Raw genomic sequence first — 20,749 nt, forward strand, 5'->3', positions numbered from 1 at the left:
TAGAACAACTGGAAACATTGGCCATTAATATTTTGTACCAGTACATGGGATTAGTGGGGATTTTTCCAACAACGTATATTAGCATCATTTGTACATAAAACAGGGGGAAACTAAGGGGTAAATTTACTAAGATGGGAGTTCTATTTCATATGGGATGTTGCCCATAGCAACCAATCAGATTCCAGGTATTATCTTCTAGAAGGTGCTAGATAAATGAGAAGTAGAATCTGATTGGTTGCTATGGGCAACATCCCATCTTAAATAGAACTCCCATCTTAGTAAATCTACCCCTAAGTCAGAACAATTGTGGAGATACAAATACTATTTGGTTACTTTACATTATCTGGCTTCTGACAGCTTAGCAGACAACAATATATTCGCAGCAGCCTTTATCAGCCAGACTGATATATAGTGCAGTTCTGGTACCCATACTAATTATACTTCATACAGCAGTGACACTTTTCTATGCAAAAGACACAAAATTCATTGTTCACTTACCTACTGGAGTGTCTTCATTTATAAGCAAGTATGTGTCGAAGAAGTAATTTAGAAAAAACGGTAGTCTGTTATAAGCCAAACCTAAGGAAGAAAGCACATAATACATCATCAACAATAAAGAACATATTTACTCTCAAAATAGTTTTTTCAAACATGTTTTTAATGTATGGACAAATTCATTGTGCTTTTTTCTTTCTACTTCATATAAACTCCAGCAATAGAAGAAGAACTCCCTTGTAGCCTAATCTCACCCCAAACTTGATGTCTTTTTTTGCACAGTCCTACAGTATATAACCACACCTACTCGCAGGGATGAGAACATCACCCCTAATTAAAATGACCCCATAACTATCTATCATATATACACACACTTAAGGAATCAATTGGTTTATTGTAAGCAACCATAATAAAACCCCTCGCACTTGGCTTTAATAAAATTAATGACATAGACACAACTGCTTAGAATAAAAGGTCATAGCTTTATTAAAGATCAAATTGAAATTGCATACAGGTGGTCAAGAAGATAATGCTATTGCTTAGCTCTAGCTAATAAACTTTACAAAAATGGGGAATAACTAACACATACACTCACCACCCCACCCCCCCTCCCCCACCCCCGACTATCTGCATTGTGGAAGACTCATCTTCTCTTACTCTACAACAGCCGAGTGCCTCCACAATGAAGTATCCAGGTACCCACACATAGGCAAGACATCCTCACCACATTTCAAAGGGTAGGCACCCCACAATGACCTGTAGCTCAACACTTTATCACTGAGTTGTAGTACTTGAGAACACACCCCTACAAACTGACAGGCTAAACAAAAAACTCACCTTATAAATAATCAACTGTCAAGTCTACTATTGTAATACAAGGGCTATATTAACCGTCAATCGCAAAAAAACAAGATACTTAAGCCTAATGGGCTTTCATCTTTTATGGCAAGAGATTGATTCACATTATTTTCAACATTGCCAGTACAGTAGGGATCAGAAGCATTGAATATATAACACTGTAGACAAAAAAGTTCAGTGTGGGTACTCACTAAGCACTTGCTTCACCTTTGACCACACTGAATTCTGCACGGATGTTGTAAAGTGCTTACTTTTGCACATATACTAATGTGCTTTGAACATGATAAAAATGTACGTTAAAAACACGGACAAACTAACAGTTGTGTCACTGACTAACTGGAATTACTTGAAAACGCTTATTTGTCCAAGCTTATTGTTTGAAAAGTAATGAATTTACGCAAAATAGATAAAGTGGATCAAATTGGTTCACTAGATAAATAGAATACCATGGAGCAAATTTCATGCTCAAAAGTTTGCAGTGAAAATTGCATCCATTTGTAAGGTTTTTTATTAAGATCTCCAAATGCCTACATTTATGCTCAGTCTTCTTTTAATACATTTGTTTGAACAAAAAGGACAGACTTATGGGAATTCAGATAATTTACTGAATCCTTTATCCAGTTGGCCAACAACTACTCAACTACAGTATCAGGTTGTAAATGATAAAAATCCAGATTGATTCACATTTTGTGTTGAGGTAGATGGAACCAGGGCCGTCTTTTTGAATGGGCTCTTGCCCAAGGGCCCCAGGAGTAAAAGAACCATAGGCTGATAGCTGAGGGTCCCCTCTTTCCAGGGGTACCAGATTTTTTAAAATTGGCCCTGGGAAACCAGAGATAGCCGACTTCAAAGCAGTGGTCTCCATCCATGCCTGTTAATTGCTCTTCTCAGCCAGATATCTCAGGTTCTGTCTGACATAGAGTTGTATTCTCCAAAAGCTGGGACACTCCCCTTTTGGTGGACACTGGCAGCTTGTCTCTACTATGCCCATAACCAGAGATATCAGCCTTCAAGCAGCTGGTCCCTGCTCCAGCGCCACACGCCTGGTATGCAGTTTTATATTTTCGTCGGAGGATTGCTCTGGCTCCTGCACTTTGATCCCCATGTCCCAGCACCTCCTGAAAGGTGGGACTCTCTAGTTTTTTTAATCCCATTAAAAGCGAAGAAATCTATTTCCAGGAACCGGAGATATCTGCAGTAAAGCAAGCTGCCTCCCACCAGAAAATGATGAATATTAATCCCACTCCATTATCGACCCCTCCCCTACGTTTTAAACACCCCATACCACCTTGGAAGTCATGTACCAGGGCCCCTTCATTCAGCCCAATGCCCCCTTCTACAGTTTAGTGTTCTCCTTCCTGCCCCATCTGTGCAGTAAAGGAGTAATTAGCAGAAATTATTTCTCCAGGTGCTACATGTTGAGTGAAAGACAGAATCCCCTGCAGGACATCAAAGCTGCCACTGACAGCACTCCCTACCCCTACTGCTGAAGGATGGGTAGGGGCCCCAGTGCATTGCTGTGCCCAGGGAACCTACACTGCTGTTAAGGTGGCTCTGGATGGAACTGTACCAGATAACTTTGCCCAATATCGTCTATATCAGAGGTTCTCAAACTCGGTCCTCGGGAGCCCACACAGTGCATGTTTTGCAGGTAACCCAGCAGGTGCACAGGTGTATTAATTACTCACTGACACATTTTAAAAGGTCCACAGGTGGAGCTAATTATTTCACTTGCGATTCTGTGAGGAGACCTGCAAAACATGCACTGTGTGGGCCCCCGAGGACCGAGTTTGAGAACCTCTGGTCTATATCAACCAAGGGTACCATAGGAATTGTGGCAATACTTAGATAGGTTATCTGCCAATAAATAAGTGATCTTTTAAAGGTCATAATATGGGTTTGGGATCCCACCAGTCACCATACCGATGTTGGGATGCCGATCTTTAGATTGCTAGCAGGGGGGAGGCAAGCGCAACGAAGTCCCTTGCGGGCTTGCTGCACTTGCCACAGGTTCTATTCCCATGCTATGGACACCACTAGTGGGAATAGACCCTGTTAGTCGGCATGCCAACTGTCGGCCAGGCAATTGGTCGAGATACCGTCGTCGGTTATGTGACCAGCAGTCTCCTGACCGCTATTCACATAACTACATCCCTTATTGGACAATGGACTCTATAACTTTGTGGAAATAAGCAACTGATTTGCATACACTGCTTATGCCTAGCTCTTAGGCATTAATAGAATCTTGTTTTGGGTTTCAATGAATGACTGCTGCTCATTTCCCAAAACATGAAATGCAAAAAGCACAGTGTACGCACCTTCAGACATAAACTATTACAGCTATCACAATATAGTCTCCACCACTAGAGAACACAATTATTATTTTTACTCATTATTGATACCTGGAGATTTCTGCCTGGTTGAGTTTGTTCTGCTTACTCTGCACTCGTCATGGCTACTGTTTCTTGCACACAGTTGAGTCTTACTGTAATTACCTTAGTTCATTTTGAGGTTTTCTGCTTCGTTATGCAAAACTATATTTATTTAAGTTCTGACTAGCCGATTGCATATCTTTTACTTTTTTTTGTAATGCCAACTACTTTCATTGTATTAAGACCCAGCCAACAGTTAATGCAACTATCACTGCCACTTGAAACAAAGTGTTTGTAATTATACATAAATAAATGAAGCTTTGGTTTTATAATAAACTCTTGTTCAATGGAACCTTAAACAAAGGTTTCAATGATAATTGTTATGGAGTGATGTAATCATTAGGGACACTGCCATTTTCAGATCATAAAAAGGAATAGCATGTAAGCTTATGTGAAAAGGATGTTAGAAAATCAGCTTTGTATTAATGCACTTTCCTTTTGACATAAATACCTAAAACTTACAGAATCCTTGGTATAGAATACAATAGGGGCAGATTTAATGTGTGATATCACTCGTTACGAATGACAAATGGTGCTTCAGCCAATCAACTCCTTACTGTACAGTGTTTGAAAAATGACAGGAGCTGTTGGGCTGGAGCAACATTTGTCATTTGAACCAAGAGATAACAAGAATATCACTAATTGTTAAATCTGCCCATATGGGCCTGATTCAGAAATGTATGTAAATCTTATGGTTTATGTACATTTCCAATGCTTGTGGGACTTGGTATCAGGATCCCGACGGTTGGGATGCCGGCTGTCAATATAAAGACAGCGGCATTCTGCCTTTGAAGATACTGGCATACACGAATTTACTAAGCTAACCCTGATTCCAAACGCCCCTAACCCACCTTTCCCACAGCCTAAACCTAAATCCCCACCCCAAAGCCTAACCTTAAATCTCCGAGGTGGTGCCTAACCTTAACCCTGTTCCCGTAGCCTAAACCTAACCTCCACCCCCCACCACCACACACCCACAGCTTGCCTATCTGGTGGCCCACGTAAGTATAATTCGGGTACCTGAAAGTCGGGATCCCGACACTGGGATAGTGATCAAAGTCGAGATCTCAGCATTGGCATTCCGAGGAGTGTCGGGATTCCGGCATTTTTTTTTCAACTGCCGGAATCCCATCCACTGGGATTCTTACCGGATCCCGTTTGTGGAACTGTTCATGTGCAGAACTTGTCCTGTGAGATCACAAGCAATGCCCCCAAGCTATTGCCATTTGAGGGAGGGGTGGGAGAGGCGTGGAGAAGCATTCCCCTGTTATCTGAGAATGTCAAGGCAAGGATCTGTGGCTCAGCTACGTAGCAGCAAGGGCCAATCTGAGTAACCTCAGTGTTATTCAAATGGTCGATGATCTCATAGATGACCTAATTGCTGCATCTTCGGACACAGCACTCTGATCTGTAAAGTTGGCAGGAGGCGTCTTTTTCCTTCAGATGCCTCCTGTGTATCTTTCAAAAACACAGCTGCTGTGCAAAAGTATCTATCTCTGACTTAAGCCCTAAATGCATTATTTATATTAGTGGGTTACATCATTATTGTATAGATGGATCTGGTATGGAATAACGGCTGACGGGATGCCGACTGTCTGTATCCTGACAGTGGAATACCGGCAGAGAGTCCCTTTGCGGGCTCACTCTGCTTGCCACGCATTGGGCCTGGGTTCTATTCCCAGTCAGTTGGAGGTGTAGACCCACCAACAAGTGGGAATTACGTGCGAGTGTCGGTATTCTGGCCACCGGTAAAATCTCGGCTGTCAGGACTCCAGAGTCTGTCTCCTGACCGCCGGGATCCCGATAGCCGAGATTTTGACTGCATCCCGTATAGATGATTATTATATTGTGTAACTGTAACTACTTAAATGTTATAGTTCCTGTTATTGATTTTTTTTATTGTGAGTTGTGTTTTTTATTGAATTTATAACCATCATTTATTTAAAAAAAACAAATAGTATTGCTCAGCAGCCCAGTGACACTGACCTCTTTACCAGGCCAGTCTTTGTAGATGTTTAACCAACACACACATTTATGTACACTGTACAGCGCAGATTTGAGAGTCGCCTTTACTAAACAATTAAGTTTAAAAAGAGAAAATAATGTAATTCCAAAAATTAGAATTTTTTTATGTAGCCATTTAAAAGAAATGTATTCATATACCCTGTTATCATAGTGGTTCTTTATAAATAGGCTGTCTTATTGATGAATTGGGTGAAAAGAAAATTCACATTGCAGAGTTTTCTCTAAAACGTTGTATCAATTAAAAGTGTCCCCAAAATAAAGGGTTTGAGATTATTCAAAGCTACACACTGTAAATAGTTATATCGTTAGTGACTGCTTTCACATAGAATTTGACAGCAGATAAAAACCACTTGGCCCATCTACAGTAGTTTGCCTCTTTTTAACCATATAGTTACTTTAAACCCTGTTTGATCCTCATTTTTTTTTAAGGATATCCTTAAGTCTATCCCACACATGTTTACATTTCTCCACTGTCTTAGCCACTACCACTTCTGATGGGAGGCTATTCCACTTGTCCACACATGTTAAAGCATACAAAAAGCAGCATTCTATATCCCCATAAATTTCCACATGCACAGTGGTCTATGGCCAATTTGGGATGCTGTTAATTTGCCGGCAGCCGGGCCAGCCGGTATTTCATATTGATCCCGCCAATGATATGAGAAATTACTTTGTATTATACAACAAAAAAATTGTCGCACACTAAGAGCTCAGAACTAAAATTTCATACATATTAGATTGCGTGGTGTTTCTGCTATTTCTTTCAAGAGGATGATCTATAAAAAAGCTTTGTATTTTATTACAAATACCAAGCACCTCTTTAACCACTTAACTAGCTAATACTTTTTTCCAAAAAACACTAAGAAATTGTAATTTTATTTTAATGATTTAAGATAAGAACATCTATTTAAAGCAAATCCATTATTTAAAAAAAAAAAGTAAAACATTTTTGACCATCAATGTCTAATATATCGGACTACCGATGATCGTGCCATCGCGGCTTTACATTTTGCCGGCTGCTGCTTCTCCTCCCTGCAGTGACTGTATGTACATAGGAAAGGTAGGGGCAGCTTCTTTTATATTTCACAAATGATCAGCAGCACAGCAGACACCAGGAAGGGAACAAGAAAGCAGAGGGGCTGAGAGGCCAGCCTCGGATCTTCCCGCCTTGCTCGGTTAACCCGAGCGCGCCCGAACGTCATCATCCCGCTGTCGTATTCTCGCGAGATTCGTATTGCATATAAAGAGCCGTGCGTTGCCGCCATTTTCACTCGTGCATTGGAGATGATAGCGAGAGGACGTGGCTGCGTTCTCTCAGTTTCTGTGTTCAGTGTGCTGCAAATATCTGTGCTCAGTGTGATGCAAATATCTGTGCTCAGTGTGCTGCAAATATCTGTGCTCAGTGTGCTGTAAATATCTGTGCTCAGTGTGCTGCAAATATCTACGTTCTCTGCTTGAAAACGCTCCATATCTGTGCTGCATTGTAGTATATAGTAGGAGGACAGTGCAGAATTTTGCTGACCACCAGTATATATATATATATATAGCAGTACGGTACAGTAGTCCATTGCTCTACCTCTGTGTCATCAAGTATACTATCCATCCATATCTGTGCTGCATTGTAGTTGTGTGCAGTATATAGTAGGAGTACAGTGGAGAATTTTGCTGACCACCAGTGTATATATCTATATATATATATATATATATATATATATATATATAGCAGTACGGTACAGTAGTCCATTGCTCTACCTCTGTGTCGTCAAGTATACTATCATATTGATCCCGCCAATGATATGAGAAATTACTTTGTATTATACAACAAAAAAATTGTCGCACACTAAGAGCTCAGAACTAAAATTTCATACATATTAGATTGCGTGGTGTTTCTGCTATTTCTTTCAAGAGGATGATCTATAAAAAAGCTTTGTATTTTATTACAAATACCAAGCACCTCTTTAACCACTTAACTAGCTAATACTTTTTTCCAAAAAACACTAAGAAATTGTAATTTTATTTTAATGATTTAAGATAAGAACATCTATTTAAAGCAAATCCATTATTTAAAAAAAAAAAGTAAAACATTTTTGACCATCAATGTCTAATATATCGGACTACCGATGATCGTGCCATCGCGGCTTTACATTTTGCCGGCTGCTGCTTCTCCTCCCTGCAGTGACTGTATGTACATAGGAAAGGTAGGGGCAGCTTCTTTTATATTTCACAAATGATCAGCAGCACAGCAGACACCAGGAAGGGAACAAGAAAGCAGAGGGGCTGAGAGGTCCCTCTGAGATTGGCAGCTGCTGGAAAATTATCTTCTGGCAGCTGGCCAGTGTCAGGAAAAGTCCAGCCCGGGGTGGTCACATCTGATGCGATCACGCCAGACAAGTTGTTAAGAAAAGTGTATGTTTCCAGTAGAGATGAGCGGGTTCGGTTCATTGAGTTCCGAACCCCCCCGAACTTCACCTATTTTACACGGTTCCGAGGCAGCCTCGGATCTTCCCGCCTTGCTCGGTTAACCCGAGCGCGCCCGAACGTCATCATCCCGCTGTCGTATTCTCGCGAGATTCGTATTGCATATAAAGAGCCGTGCGTTGCCGCCATTTTCACTCGTGCATTGGAGATGATAGCGAGAGGACGTGGCTGCGTTCTCTCAGTTTCTGTGTTCAGTGTGCTGCAAATATCTGTGCTCAGTGTGATGCAAATATCTGTGCTCAGTGTGCTGCAAATATCTGTGCTCAGTGTGCTGTAAATATCTGTGCTCAGTGTGCTGCAAATATCTACGTTCTCTGCTTGAAAACGCTCCATATCTGTGCTGCATTGTAGTATATAGTAGGAGGACAGTGCAGAATTTTGCTGACCACCAGTATATATATATATATATATATATATATAGCAGTACGGTACAGTAGTCCATTGCTCTACCTCTGTGTCATCAAGTATACTATCCATCCATATCTGTGCTGCATTGTAGTTGTGTGCAGTATATAGTAGGAGTACAGTGGAGAATTTTGCTGACCACCAGTGTATATATCTATATATATATATATATATATATATATAGCAGTACGGTACAGTAGTCCATTGCTCTACCTCTGTGTCGTCAAGTATACTATCCATCCATATCTGTGCTGCATTGTAGTTGTGCGCAGTATATAGTAGGAGGACAGTGCAGAATTTTGCTGACCACCAGTAAATATATATATATATATAGCAGTACGGTACAGTAGTCCATTGCTCTAACTCTGTGTCGTCAAGTATACTATCCATATCTGTGCTGCATTGTAGTTGTGCGCAGTATATAGTAGGAGGACAGTGCAGAATTTTGCTGACCACCAGTATATATATATATATATATATATATATAGCAGTACGGTACAGTAGTCCATTGCTCTAACTCTGTGTCGTCAAGTATACTATCCATATCTGTGCTGCATTGTAGTTGTGCGCAGTATATAGTAGGGGGACAGTGCAGAATTTTGCTGACCACCAGTGTGTATATATATATATATATATATATAGCAGTACGGTACAGTAGTCCATTGCTCTACCTGTGTGTCGTCAAGTATACTATCCATATCTATGCTGCATTGTATATAGTAGGAGAACAGTGCAGAATTTTGCTGACCACCAGTATATATATATATATATATATATATATATATATATTTATCTCTGCATCATGTGCTGTTTGGGGACTATTTTTTTTAACTGCCATCCTGTCTGACACTGCAGTGCCACTCCTAGATGGGCCAGGTGTTTGTGTCGGCCACTTGGGTCGCTTAGCTTAGCCATCCAGCGACCTTGGTGCACCTCTTTTTTTCTTTGCATCATGTGCTGTTTGGGGACTATTTTTTTTAAGTGCCATCCTGTGTGACACTGCAGTGCCACTCCTAGATGGGCCAGGTGTTTGTGTCGGCCACTTGGGTCGCTTAGCTTAGCCATCCAGCGACCTTGGTGCACCTCTTTTTTTCTTTGCATCATGTGCTGTTTGGGGACTATTTTTTTTAAGTGCCAACCTGTCTGACACTGCAGTGCCACTTTTAGATGGGCCAGGTGTTTGTACCGGCCACTTGGGTCGCTTAGCTTAGTCATCCAGCGACCTCAGTGCAAATTTTAGGACTAAAAATAATATTGTGAGGGTGTGAGGTTTTCAGAATAGACTGGAAATGAGTGGAAATTATGGTTATTGAGGTTAATAATACTATGGGATCAAAATGACCCCCAAATTCTATGATTTAAGCTGTTTTTGAGGGTTTTTTGAAAAAAACACCCGAATCCAAAACACACCCTAATCCGACAAAAAATATTTCAGGGAGGTTTTGCCAAAACGCGTCCGAATCCAAAACACGGCCGCGGAACCGAATCCAAAACACAAAACCCGAAAAATGTCCGGTGCACATCATTAGTTTCCAGTCAATCCCTCAACCAGGTAACACACTGGACTCTAATGCATGGTCTCCCTCAACCAGGTAACACATTGGACTTTAATGCATGGTCTGCATTATCACCACAGGATATGGATACAGTATATATATATATATATATATATATATATATATATATATACTGTATATATACAAAGTCTGCTAGGACCGGCACTCCCCCATCCAACTCTCAATGCTCAGGTGCCCTCTTAGTAGAGATGAGTCGATTGAACAGATGAAGCGGCACTCTGAGTCTGTCGAATTCAAATATATTTCACACAAAGTGATCCAACGTTTTGGGGTCTATGCAGTTCACCTTGACAAAGGGGCGCATAGACCCCGAAACGTTGGATTACTTTGTGTGAAATATATTTGAATCCGACAGACTCTGAGTGCCACTTCATCTGTTCAAACTATATATATATATATATATATATATATATACACACACACACACACACACACACACATATATATACATATACACACATATATACATATACACACACATGATATATCTTTTCTGTGGTGATAATGCAAAATATGCATTAGACTCCAGTGTGCTATCTGGTTAAGGGAGTGACTCCTAGGTGCCGATTCCTTGGGTGCTCCCGGGACCAAGCACCCACGGAAAATGATGAGCACCCATGGGCACCTGCCACGGCACTTTTCCCCTGTCCCGACTGCTCCCCCTCCTCCCTGTCATAGTACTCAGCTTGGGGTGCGGAATTTCATGGAATGACGTGTTTGCATCGTGATATCACGACGCAATGCATATTTTCACGAAATGCTGCCCTCCGAGCGGAGTAATATGACAGGGAGGAGAGGGTAGGTGGGAGTGGGCGGGTAGGGGAGCTGGCTGGCGGGCAGGCAGGCTGACTGTATACACCCCTGACAATGAGCATTACCCCTGGCAACTAGCATTACACACCCCTGGCAACTAGCATTACACACCACAGGGAATTCGCATTACACACCCCTGTCAACTTTTTCCCCTGTGGTGGCTGAGGTTTGTTGGTGCAGGGTCAATAATTGGGGTGTAAGGTAGGCTTTTTCTGCAAGGCCATGCCCATTTTAGCGAGACCACGCTCATTTTAGCAAGGCCACGCCCCTTCACCGGCAGGCTTCACAGGCCAGAGCATCCACCAGCAAAAACATAAATCTGCACCTCTGGTGGTAGGTATTCTATATGAAATCCTCACATGCGCAAAAGGTCCCGCAGAACTATAGTTTCAATATATATATATATATATATATATATATATATTATTCAGGATGGCACTCCCTATTGTAGCCACAGCAGGTTGCGTGGCCTTGCTTGTGATTGCAATGGCCACCTGAAGACGAGAGATTTACCTTGAAACATTGTAGCAGAATAAAGCTTTTTACTGTTTAAACTGCAGTGCTGTGCTGTGCTGTATGTTGGTGGTGTTCATCATCCATACTGGCTTCTTATAAATACATATACACACACATATATATACATATACACACACACACAGTTTTTTGGTACATTATTAGTGTATAGATGTTTTAATAACTTGCCTGTATGTTTTAAACGTCACTGCACTATGTTTCTGTGTATTTTTTTTTCTGCATGCTATTCGTTCAGCGTAACATCAAATAACAATTTTCATATAATACATACATATATATATATATATATATATATATATATATATATTTAATTTATGAGTAGAAAGAATACATGTTATATTACATATTGTTGATTATGAGAACTCGGGTGTATCAATACACTTAAATTTTAAACCTTAATAGAACCATAATTCAGATATTTTGCAATAACAATCACATAAAATGTCATTTTGAACAAGGTAATTTCTTGTAGACTATGTTAGAGAAACAAACTTGACAGTAATTTTTTGTTACTATTATCAATTTGGAGTTTGTGTGTATAAAAGATACATAAAAGCAGCAATGTGTCAATAATACCCCGTTCACGCAGCCTCTGGTGTGAAAGGCATAAAAGGAGCTGATTGGCAGGCTCAGTAGCGCTCAGAGATGACATCATCTCCAAGCATCCACAGTTAGACAAAAGACCCGGGTCACTGGATGACCCAGGTATGGTGTCAAAAACAATGACCTGGGAAAAACACTGGTGCGTCAACCAGTGTGAAAGGGTATCCGGATGAAAGATAGACAGTAAATAGATATACAGTCAATAAGTCGACACAAGATGGTTAACAGTCATTAGAAATGGGCAACAGTTAAATGGCCGACATCGATTTATGTTTACAGGGTCAAAAGGTCGAAATACAAATGGTCGACACAAAAAAAGACAGACTTTTTGTGTGTGTTATTTTAACACGAATCATAACCACAACCCTCCCCCTAGTCAAAAAATCAACTGTTAAAAGGTGAAAGTGGACTTGAGTCCACAGGGTCAAAGGGTCAATGGGGGTCATTCCAAGTTGTCCGCTCATTGACAATTTTCGCAACGGAGCGATTAAGGCAAAAATGCGCATGCGCATGGTACGCAGTGCGCATGCACTAAGTAATTTAGCACAAAACTTAGTATATTTACTCACGTCCGAACAAAGAATTTTCATCGTTGAAGTGATCGGAGTGTGATTGACAGGAAGTGGGTGTTTCTGGGCGGAAACTGACCACTTTCTGGGAGTGTGCGGAAAAACGCAGGCGTGCCAGGATAAAACGCAGGAGTGTCTGGAGAAATGGGGGAGTGGCTGGCCGAACGCAGGGCGTGTTTGTGACGTCAAAGCAGGAACGAAACTGGCTGAGCTGATCGCAGTGTAGGAGTAAGTCTCGAGCTCCTCAGAAACTGCTAAGAATAATTTATTCGCAATTCTGCTACTCTTTCGTTCGCAATTCTGCTAAGCGAAGATACATTCCCAGAGGGCGGCGGCCTAGCGTGTGCAATGCTGCTAAAAGCAGCTAGCAAGCGAACAACTCGGAATGAGGGCCAATATGCAAATGGTTGACACACAAAAAGCAATTACACGTGGTTTTTCATGATTTTTCAGGTTAGGCACTCGGGGGGGAGGATTTGAGTTAGACTGCGGAAGGGGACATATAGGGTTAGACACTACGGGGAGAGTTAGGGTTACGCACCAGAGGGAGAGTTGGGGTTAGGAAATAGAGGGAGGGTTAGGGTTATGTGTAGTGTTAAAATAACATAAAAACATGTGTCAGCCTTTTTATGTGTCGACCATTTGTATTTTGACCCTGTCAACCTTAATCCTTGTCGACCATTAAACTGTCGACCCTTCTGTTGACCTTCTGATCCTGTTGACCTACTGAGTGTCTATCTAGACCAGAGGTTCTCAAACTCGGTCCTCGGGGGCACAAACAGTGCATGTTTTGCAGGTAACCCAGCAGGTGCACGGGTGTATTAATTACTCACTGACACATTTTAAAAGGTCCACATGTGGAGCTAATTATTTCACCTGCGATTCTGTGAGGAGACCTGCAAAACATGCACTGTGTGTGCCCCCGAGAACTGAGTTTGAGAACCTCTGATCTAGACAATTGATCTTTGAATCCACACCCATGTGAAAGGGGTGCCAGGTTTTAGGGGAGAAAGTGGTAGTTGTGATTCTTCACTCAATACGGACAGATCCATGGGCTATAAAGAATTATACGTGTAGTTAGTGATAATGGGGGTCATTCAGAGTTGTTCGCTCGTTGCCGTTTTTCGCAACGCAGTGATTAGGTGGAAAATGCGCATGCGCACGGTACGCAGCGCGCATGCGTTCAGTAATTTAACACAAAACTTTGGAGATTTGCACAAGCTCTAGCGACGTTTTTTCATCGCTCGAGTGATCGTAGTGTGATTGACAGGAAGTGGGAGTTTCTGGGTGGTAACTGGCCGTTTTCCGTGAGTGTACTAAAAAACGCAGGCGTGACAGGTAAAAATGCAGGAGTGGCTGGGGAAACGGGGGGAGTGGCTGGCCGAACGCAGAGCGTGTTTGTGACGTCAAACCAGGAACTAAACGGACTGAGGTGATCGCAATCTAGGAGTAGATCTGGAGCTACTCAGAAACTGCAAGGAATTATTTATTAGCAGATCTGCTAATCTTTCGTTCGCTATTCTGCTAAACTAAGATACACTCCCAGAGGGCGGCGGCCTGCTAAGAGCACCTAGCGAGTGAACAACTCGGAATGACCACCAATATACCATAAATAACAACCTAATACCAATCAATTGTTAATGCTGTAGTATGTCATATTATATCAAAAAGATAGGTCATTATATATATATATATATATATATATATACTGTATAATTCAAAAACAAGGCGCTCACCAGAAGAAAAAAATTAGCTTATTCAGAATAATTGCTCAGTAACATGCTTACAGTTTTGTAGAGTACAGTACATAGTGATGTTTCGGTCTTGCTGGACGTTTCCCAACCACATCATCTTGTGCAGCAAATATAAAGTGTTCAGGCAAATACAATACAATACAATACCAGGAGGTTAAACCTAAATTCACCCTGGTGGGTCCTTAAATCCCCCAGAATCTGGGAAATATAGAGGCCAATTTTGAGCTTGGTCATGGTCCTAAAACTATTCCTGAACAATTTTTGCAGTGTAAATGGCACATTGTCTTACTAAAAGATAACACCTTCTATCAAGGAATATCAGTGCCATGAAGGGGCACACTTGGTCTGAAACAATGTTTAGGTACAGTAGGTGGAACATGTCAAAGTAACATTTACATAAATACCAGGATCTAAGATACACATGCTCATTGTAGGTGCTTTCAGTGGTGGACAGGGGTCAGCATGGGCAGTATGGCCAATCTGTGACTACACAGCCCCATACGCAGCAAGCTGTTATGCTCTCTGTGCTCTGATACCTTTCTATCAAAGTCAGCAATCACTTTTCAGCAATCAGTGCTAAAGCAGCTTATCTGTGAGATCAGAGCAGATCATATAGCCTTCACTACCATATGCATCAATGAGCCTTGGGTGCCCATAAGTTCACCGGCTGTCCTTCCTTACACCACTTTTGGTAGGTACTAATCACTGCATACCAAGAACACCCACCACAAGACATGACATTTTAGAGTTGCTCTGATCCAGTCATCTAGCCAGAAAATTGGAAATGTTTGTAGGTATAACATGCTACAAATTAATACTCATCATGATGGTAAATCTGGTCAGAAGATGCCGATAGACCCTGTCCATGGTGGTTTCCCAGGTACACAAACAAGCATGTTATGCCAGGGCTTGCCCTGACCAATTTGATGCCCTATGAAAAAGATTATGGCTGGTACCAACCCTCCCCCCCACCACCCCAATGTGGGATCCCAAAAGAACATGCACACTCTAGAAATGTGTGTGGCCTCACCAAATGGGCATGGCTTTGCCATAGTGGGTAAGTGCGAAGAAAGAAGGTGTCAGTGTCTCCAGCCATCAAATCTCTCCAGTATAACAAAGAAAATCGGCACTGTACATACCCACAGGAAGGCCTAGTCTAATGTACAGGTATGTGGAGAACAGTAAGAGTGTGTTTACGCAAATGCCACTCAGGCAAACCATCATTGTTACATATATATATATATATATACTCTACCAGCATAAGTGAGTGCACACGGGCTCCAAGGTGTGCCAAGGCACATCCTAATGTAGTACACCATCTCCTTGTCAGCAAAGTGATTGGTGCTGACGGCATTTCAATGATAGGTTACAGTCAGAGGTACAGATAAGGTCACTAAATGAGCCACAGTTTGTAGCAGCACAGAGACACCCTCATTATCTCTTCACCACCACCTCCGGAGGAGGAGCTGAGGGCCGAACAGTACAGCGAGTAGTACATCATAGATGTATCTATAACAGATGTGTCTATAATGGATGCAATGAGAATACCTACAGTACTGTAAGTGGTATCAGCAAGTGAGCCCCCCCCCCTACTATATAGCACAATCTTGCCAGTAATATCTTCAGAAAGATGGTGCTGTGCAGTGGGTATCTTGTGTGCATGTGAATATTACCTTCAGGGTTAATACAACCCAGTTATACATTATTACATAAAATACACTGTCCACTTCTATTTGGCATAATATGGTAGAGATGTGATGGAGATTGATGATACGGGGAAAATTAGGTGAGCCAAGATATGGGTGGAGTTTGGAGAGCACATGATGATGAGACTGGGGATTGTAGACACGCCCCTCAGTGCAAAGTATGACTCTACACATTTCCCTGGACGCACATCCAATTGAAATATGCCGCACAAGCCAATCTATACATGCTCATAGTCACATACAGTATGTAGCAGCCACTATAGGGCAGCTAGAAATAGACCCATGATGATGATAACCAGCACCACCACCTACTCGCTTCTGATTGGATGATTTCAGAATCCCCGCTCCAACTGACCAAGCTTCCTCTATTGCTCACGGCTATGTTACACAATCTGTTAGTGGGAGTGTTTGTGAATTTTGTGATACTCCTGAGGTACAGTATTTAAATGTTTTGACTTTTCTACAGTATCAAATCTGTATTGTGCGCACCATTAGGGAACTCTACTAAAACAGCATGTACAGCTACATTAGGTTAACCCTACTGAGGACAACAGTTACTAGGTCGACCTTATATGGTCAACATGGAAAAGGTTGACAGTCAAAAGGTCGACAGGGTAATTAGCAGGGACGTGCAGTCAGGGGAGGCAGGGGAGGCAGTGCATATTCTGTGTCATATGTATCTTCTTAATATTATTCTTAGCATTGCTCCATTCTTTATGAGTTTGGGAGGCACCGATCGTGGTGCCTCCCGTTGTCACTGGGGAAAAGTATGGGAGCAGGGGGCGGGTACGGGCGGGGGACTAGCCATGGGCAGTAAAAGCCCATTGAAAATATATGGGAAAGCGGCACCATTAGAGGTGCCGCTTTCATACAGGGACGTGCTTTCAACCTATGAAAGCACGTCCCTGTCAGTGAGGCCACAGTGATTGGCCAGCGGATCCATCACTGGATCCGCTGTCAATCACTGTGTGGGCGACGCTGGTGGAGGAGGTGCGGACAGCTGGATGCGGCGGTGGTGCGGGCGGAGGGATGCGGCAGTGGTGCGGGCGGCGGCGGTGTGGGCGGCGGGTTGCGGCGGCGGTGCGGGCGGCGGGTTGCGGCGCCGGTGCGGGTGGCAGAAGTTTACTTTTATCCTGCAGAGTTTGGCAGCGGAGCGGTACCAGTTTCAAAAATGGCGCCTCAGCGTCATTTTTGAAATTCAAGATGGCCGCCGCGAGCCAATCACGGCTCGCCGCGTCATCGCCCCGCCCCCTCCGGCTTATATAAGTCAGCGCAAGGCAGAGGAGCGTCAGTCCGACGGCGGCGGAGGAGCTGTGAAGAGCTCCTGAAGAAAGAAGACGCCCGAAGTCCTGGATGGGCAGGGGCTATACAAAAGAGCTGAGCAGCCGCCGCCCACCAGGTGAAGACGCTGGAAGCCCTGGGGATGTGGCGCCCCCCAGGTGAAGACGCAGGAAGCCCTGGGAAGGCGGCGGCCACGCAAAAGAGCTTAAAGGCCGCCGCCCCCAGGTGAAGATCCAGTTTAATAAAACGTATTTTTAAGACTGTGTGGTGTTTTATTTTAATATTTTCGTTACAGGTGGACTACAGGTGCCAGCGGGCCCTTTATGTTCGGGCATGCTGGCACTTGTGGTTCTCCAAGTGCCAGCATGCTGGGGCAGGCTTGCTGGGACCTGTAGGCCACCTGTAAAGAACAATATTAACATACAATGAACCCCGCACCCACCGCCACCAGGGGTGCGGGGCATAGCACTGGGCTATCAGCCCAGTGCTGGTTATTGCTCGGGAGGGGGGACCCCATTTTTATTTTTGGGGTTCCCACTTTCCGAGGAATTCCAACCCTGGGCTGACTGGCTCGGGGGGATGATTAATGTTATGGCAGGGGGACCCCACACTGAGTGTCTCCCCTGCTATGGCATTACTCCCCCTGGCTGGTTCTGCCTAGTGCTGGTTTTACTGATGTGTCGGAGGACCACACTTTTTCTTTTTCTTTTTCTTTTTTCGGGGGGGGGGGGGGGGGGGGGGGAGAGCTTGTTAGCTGCCAGTGCCTCCCCAACCAGTGACCTCACCGCACGTCACTGGTAATTAGGTCAATAGGTAAAATGTAGACACTGGAAAAGGTCGACAGGTACAAAAAGGTCGACACACGAAAAGGTTGGCATGAAAAATGGTTATCACAAAAAAGGTTGACAACATTTTTATGGTTTTTTTTTATATATCATTTTTGCCGTGAAAGCATATGGAACCCCAATTAGTGTACCAGGCCCCCATGGATGCCTCTCTCCACTACCGCTGCGCTCGAAACAGGTTACTATTCCCAATAGTAGTCCACGTGGATAGTAAAGTATGAAAAAGTTTAAAAATATGCAAAAGACCTCTAAAAATTTATACTGACCATATGTGTCGACCACTGCCATGTCGACCATAAGCACCATCGACCTAATGTCCATGTTGACCTAATGTATGTGGGGTTGGCCTATTGACTGTTGACCTAATTAGTGCCAACCTATCATTCGGACACCATTAAGAGTAACCTGTAAATTGTAAATGAGAAAAAAAATCTATATTTTAGCAAACATGCTAATTAACGGTTCTTCTGCATTATAACCTGCATCATAATGATTTCTGTTCAGTGTTATTTGTAATATTTGCAAATAAAGTTGCCAGAAATATTCATTTGCACCCTCAGTATATCTTGGCAAAATAACACTGTGACATACTAAAAGCTGTTTATGTTATATGTAAATCTCTGCTATTTTTATGTATAGTACATTGTCTTTTCTAGCCAAGGTATGTTGAGTCAGAAGGTGAAACAAATATATATTATAGCTCAGAATAAGAAAATGCAGTGAATCACGTTTGTTGTACTAGCAGCCAGATAAAAGCATGGCTAAAGGCAAAATGTAAAATTTATGGAAGAGCTCACTTACAAACGTTATTTAACCTTTTCCTGTAACTCAGATCTCTGCCTGGTGATATTTCACAGTTCCTGAGATGTCTCTCCAACCTCCCAACAGTTTCATAATGCATCTGTGGCCCTTGACAATTCTTGTGACTGTTACGGAGTTTAGTGGAAGCAGATTGTGCGGGGAGGGACATATATACTATCACAGCAATAACATTAAACATACAATAAGTTTTAAATACAGATGTGTCCTCGTGGGTTAGGATGGAAATGCCAGCAGTTGAGATGCCCGAGGTAAGAATACCGACCGTGGCATCCCGCCAGTGAGAATCCAATGCCTTTCTAACCGCAACCGCCCGTCCCCGCAGCCTAAACCTAACCTTCTCCCCCCGCAGCCTAACCTTAACATTCCCCGGTGGAGTCTAAATCTAACCCCCCCCTCTTGCCTGCAGCCTAACCCTAACCCCCCATCACCGCAGCCTAAACCTATCCCCCGCCCTGACTCATGTCTCCGTCAGCCCGGCAGTGTCTCTTTCTGGATCTCAAGCGTCGGGATGCCAGCGCCGGGATAGTGATCCCAGATCGCAGCATGCGATGCCTGGCGCGAGTGAGCTGCCAGGTTCTGTGCAACTCTGCTAGCGTTGGGTATCTTTTTGTGACAAAACTCATCCTAGTGATCTTGTGCAGGGCCGGCAACAGAAATGTTAGGGCCCAGAACACGTATTTCTCTGGGGCCCCCCATCATCCCCTCTCAACACACTTGCATGTATATGTGTGTATATATATATATATATATATATATATATATATATATATATTTATTTGTGAGTGTGTTATATATGTGGGGAGTTTGGAGGCTGGCTTCAGGGGTGGACACTACCGGGGCTTGGCCGGAGGCTAGCTACATGGAAGCATACTTTAGGGAGGGGGGTTTGGTGGTTTACTGCAGGAGAGTACACTGGGGGGAGGGGGTATGGTGAATGGCTACAGGAGAGCACACTATGGGGAGGTGTGTGTGTGTGGAGGTTGGCTACAGGGGAACACACTATGGGGAGGGGGTATGGAGGCTGGCTATGTGGGGGTAAACACACTACAGGGGGTGGCTGCAGGGGTTTGCACACTATGGTGGGTGGAGGGTTGTGGGCTGGCTACAGAAGTGGTGGGTGGGAATTGGAGTGCATACTGTGGGCTTGGGTCGGGGAGCTGGAGGCTGGTTACAGTAGCTTAAATAAGCTTAGCTGTGGGCTGTCAGGAGTTGGGACTGAGTAGCACGACCTGTCACCCAGCCAGCCAGGAACTGCCAAAGCCCCTTGGGAAGTCAGCGCTGGTGTTGGGGCGGAGCTACGTGGATGAACTCGTGGGGAGGCTTCCTGTGGCTGCAATGTGTTGTACAGGGTAGGAGGGGGAATTGCGACGGGTCAGTTACTTGTTTTATGTGCTTAATTGGCAGGCGGCCGGAGCCGAGTATTAACAGACACTCCAGCACCTGTTTTTGTGCTCCTCTGCCTCGGGGCCCCTCTAAACCAGGGGACCCAGTATAGCTGTCCCCTCTGACACCCCCTGTCGCCAGGCCTGGTCCTGTGTGCATGTCTCACAGG

At 43.4% G+C, this 20,749-nt stretch overlaps 1 protein-coding gene across 4 annotated transcripts in view; it reads right to left on the reverse strand.

Annotated features, from left to right (window-relative positions):
• Positions 1–20,749, reverse strand: part of CDH23 (cadherin related 23) — a 1,868,204-nt gene that overhangs the window by 1,643,017 nt on the left and 204,438 nt on the right. For all 4 annotated transcript variants that reach the window (XM_063958779.1, XM_063958778.1, XM_063958784.1 and 1 more), the window contains exon 3: positions 499–579. In XM_063958779.1, coding sequence (XP_063814849.1) covers positions 499–579 — 81 coding nt within the window. The remainder of the gene's footprint in view (positions 1–498; positions 580–20,749) is intronic.

This window comes from Pseudophryne corroboree, chromosome 3 (genome assembly GCF_028390025.1).
Source record: "Pseudophryne corroboree isolate aPseCor3 chromosome 3, aPseCor3.hap2, whole genome shotgun sequence".
Taxonomy (NCBI): domain Eukaryota; kingdom Metazoa; phylum Chordata; class Amphibia; order Anura; family Myobatrachidae; genus Pseudophryne; species Pseudophryne corroboree.